Source organism: Physeter macrocephalus, chromosome 2 (genome assembly GCF_002837175.3).
Source record: "Physeter macrocephalus isolate SW-GA chromosome 2, ASM283717v5, whole genome shotgun sequence".
Taxonomy (NCBI): domain Eukaryota; kingdom Metazoa; phylum Chordata; class Mammalia; order Artiodactyla; family Physeteridae; genus Physeter; species Physeter macrocephalus.
The window spans coordinates 42,536,905-42,538,891 of NC_041215.1; the positions used below are offsets into that span (position 1 = coordinate 42,536,905).

The following is a 1,987-nucleotide window of genomic DNA, read 5'->3' on the forward strand; positions in this document are numbered from 1 at the left end:
GCGTCCGGAGCCTGTGCTCCGCAACGGGAGAGGCCACAACAGTGAGAGGCCCGCGTACCGCAAAAAAAAAAAAAAAAAAAAAAAAAAACAACTTCCAGAATAGATGATAGTAGAATATCTTCATGAGCTCAAACTAGGGAAAGATTTCTTTTTTGGGGGTGGGGGGAGATTTCTTAAACAAGACATAAAGTACAGTACCCATAAAGTAAAGTATTGAAATTTTGACTACATTAAAATTAAGAACTTCTGTTCATAAAAAGACACCATTAAATGAGTGTGACAGGCACAGATGTGCCACTCAGAGCCCCCTTCAAGAAATGACTTGCTGCCCAGCTGCAAGGAGTGTGGTTTGATGACCGCCTCCAGCTATTAGCTTCGTCAAGCTTGCCTAGCTGTTGAGCCAAGGTCATGCTATTCTTGAGGTGGTCCCCAGGCAAAAACTGACCAGTGATAGTCAAGGTCACTCTCCTCTTGGGGAGGTCCCTGGCCAACGACTAACTGAACACGGCAGTGGTACAAGGGGCTCGTCATTTCTGCCCAATGGAGGACTCATATAATGGAATATTTTTGTCCCAATGCTCCCCGTGGGCTGGTAGAGACTCTTGAGGTTGGAATTTTTGTCTGATGGCAATCCCTGCCCAACCTTACCTCCTCCCTTGTCCTTCACAGGTGTTACTCCTCAGTAAAATCTTTTTCACTTTCAATTCCAGCTCAGTGTCTGCTTTTCAGAGCACCAATTTGCCAAAGTTAACAGGCAAGTCACAGAGTGGGAGAAGATTTTTGCTACCTATATAAACAATATTGGGGTCATGCACAGAATATATAAATAACTTCTAGATGTCAATAAATGACAGACAGCCCTATAAAAAATAATTTTAAAACTCAATTTTCCACTTTCACACACACACAAAAGATATCCAAATGGCCAATAAGCAAACAAAAAAGTGCTTAACCTCAACAGCAATAGGGAACTACCAATTAAGATCACAGTGGGATACTCCGTACACCCATTGGAATTGCAAAAATTTTGTAAATCTGAAAATTCCAAGTGTTGGTGTGGATAAAGAGCAATGAGGATTCTCATAAACTGCTGGTGGGAATATAATTTGCTAAACCACTTTGAAACACCAGCATTATCCAGTAATGTTGATAACACTCTTATCCCATAACCTAGCAAATCCACTCCTAGTATCTCTCACAAATGTATACCAGGGCACAGGTACAGGAATATTTTTAGCAGTATTACTCACCAAAACCTGAAAACAATCTAAATGCCCATAAGTAGTTGAGGAGATAAATAAATTGTGTTATATTCATATGAAGAAATACCACATAGCAATAGAATAAATGAATTACTACTATGCATAGCAGTGTAGATGAAACTCGAAAGCACGATGTTGAATAAAAGAAGTAAAATACATGCAGAAAAATAGAATGATTCTATTTAAGGCAGGCAACACTAAAATATATTGTTTATGGATAGAATTTTATTACAGGTGATAAAACCACAAAGATTAACAAGGAAATCACTCCACAAAAGTCAGGATAATACTTGTGTCTATAGTGAGGAGGGTCTATAACTGATAGGGGGCACATGAATGCTGGAAATATTCTATTTCTGTTTCATCTGGTTGATGTGTGGATGTTTGATTTATGAAATAGTAAGAAAACTAATGAAATTTTTCTTACAGTTACAGAAGATACACAGGAGCTGAGACCTGGCGGATGAGAATGAACAGGTCATACAAGAGCCTGTGGAAGAGCATTTCACAGAGAGGGTGTTGCCAGTGCAAGAGGCTAGGGAAAGGGAAGAACTTGAAGCTCTGTTCAAAAAACTAAATGGAGGTTGTGACTCAAGCACATTGATTAAAGTAGAAAGTGGTAGTGTAGGAGGATTGCATAGCAGGGTAATGCTGGACCATGCAGGTCACAGTGAGGAGTTTGAATTTTATTCCAAGGGCAATATAAAGCCATTGATGTTTTTTTT

General features: G+C 39.4%; 1 protein-coding gene across 1 annotated transcript in view; it reads right to left on the bottom strand.

The window, feature by feature from the left end:
• MAP3K19 (mitogen-activated protein kinase kinase kinase 19) overlaps window positions 1–531 on the bottom strand; it is a 40,670-nt gene extending 40,139 nt beyond the window's left edge. Inside the window, 1 exon segment of the mRNA XM_055079184.1 lies at window positions 446–531. Coding sequence (XP_054935159.1) covers window positions 446–531 — 86 coding nt within the window.
• Between the last annotated feature and the right edge of the window lie 1,456 nt (window positions 532–1,987).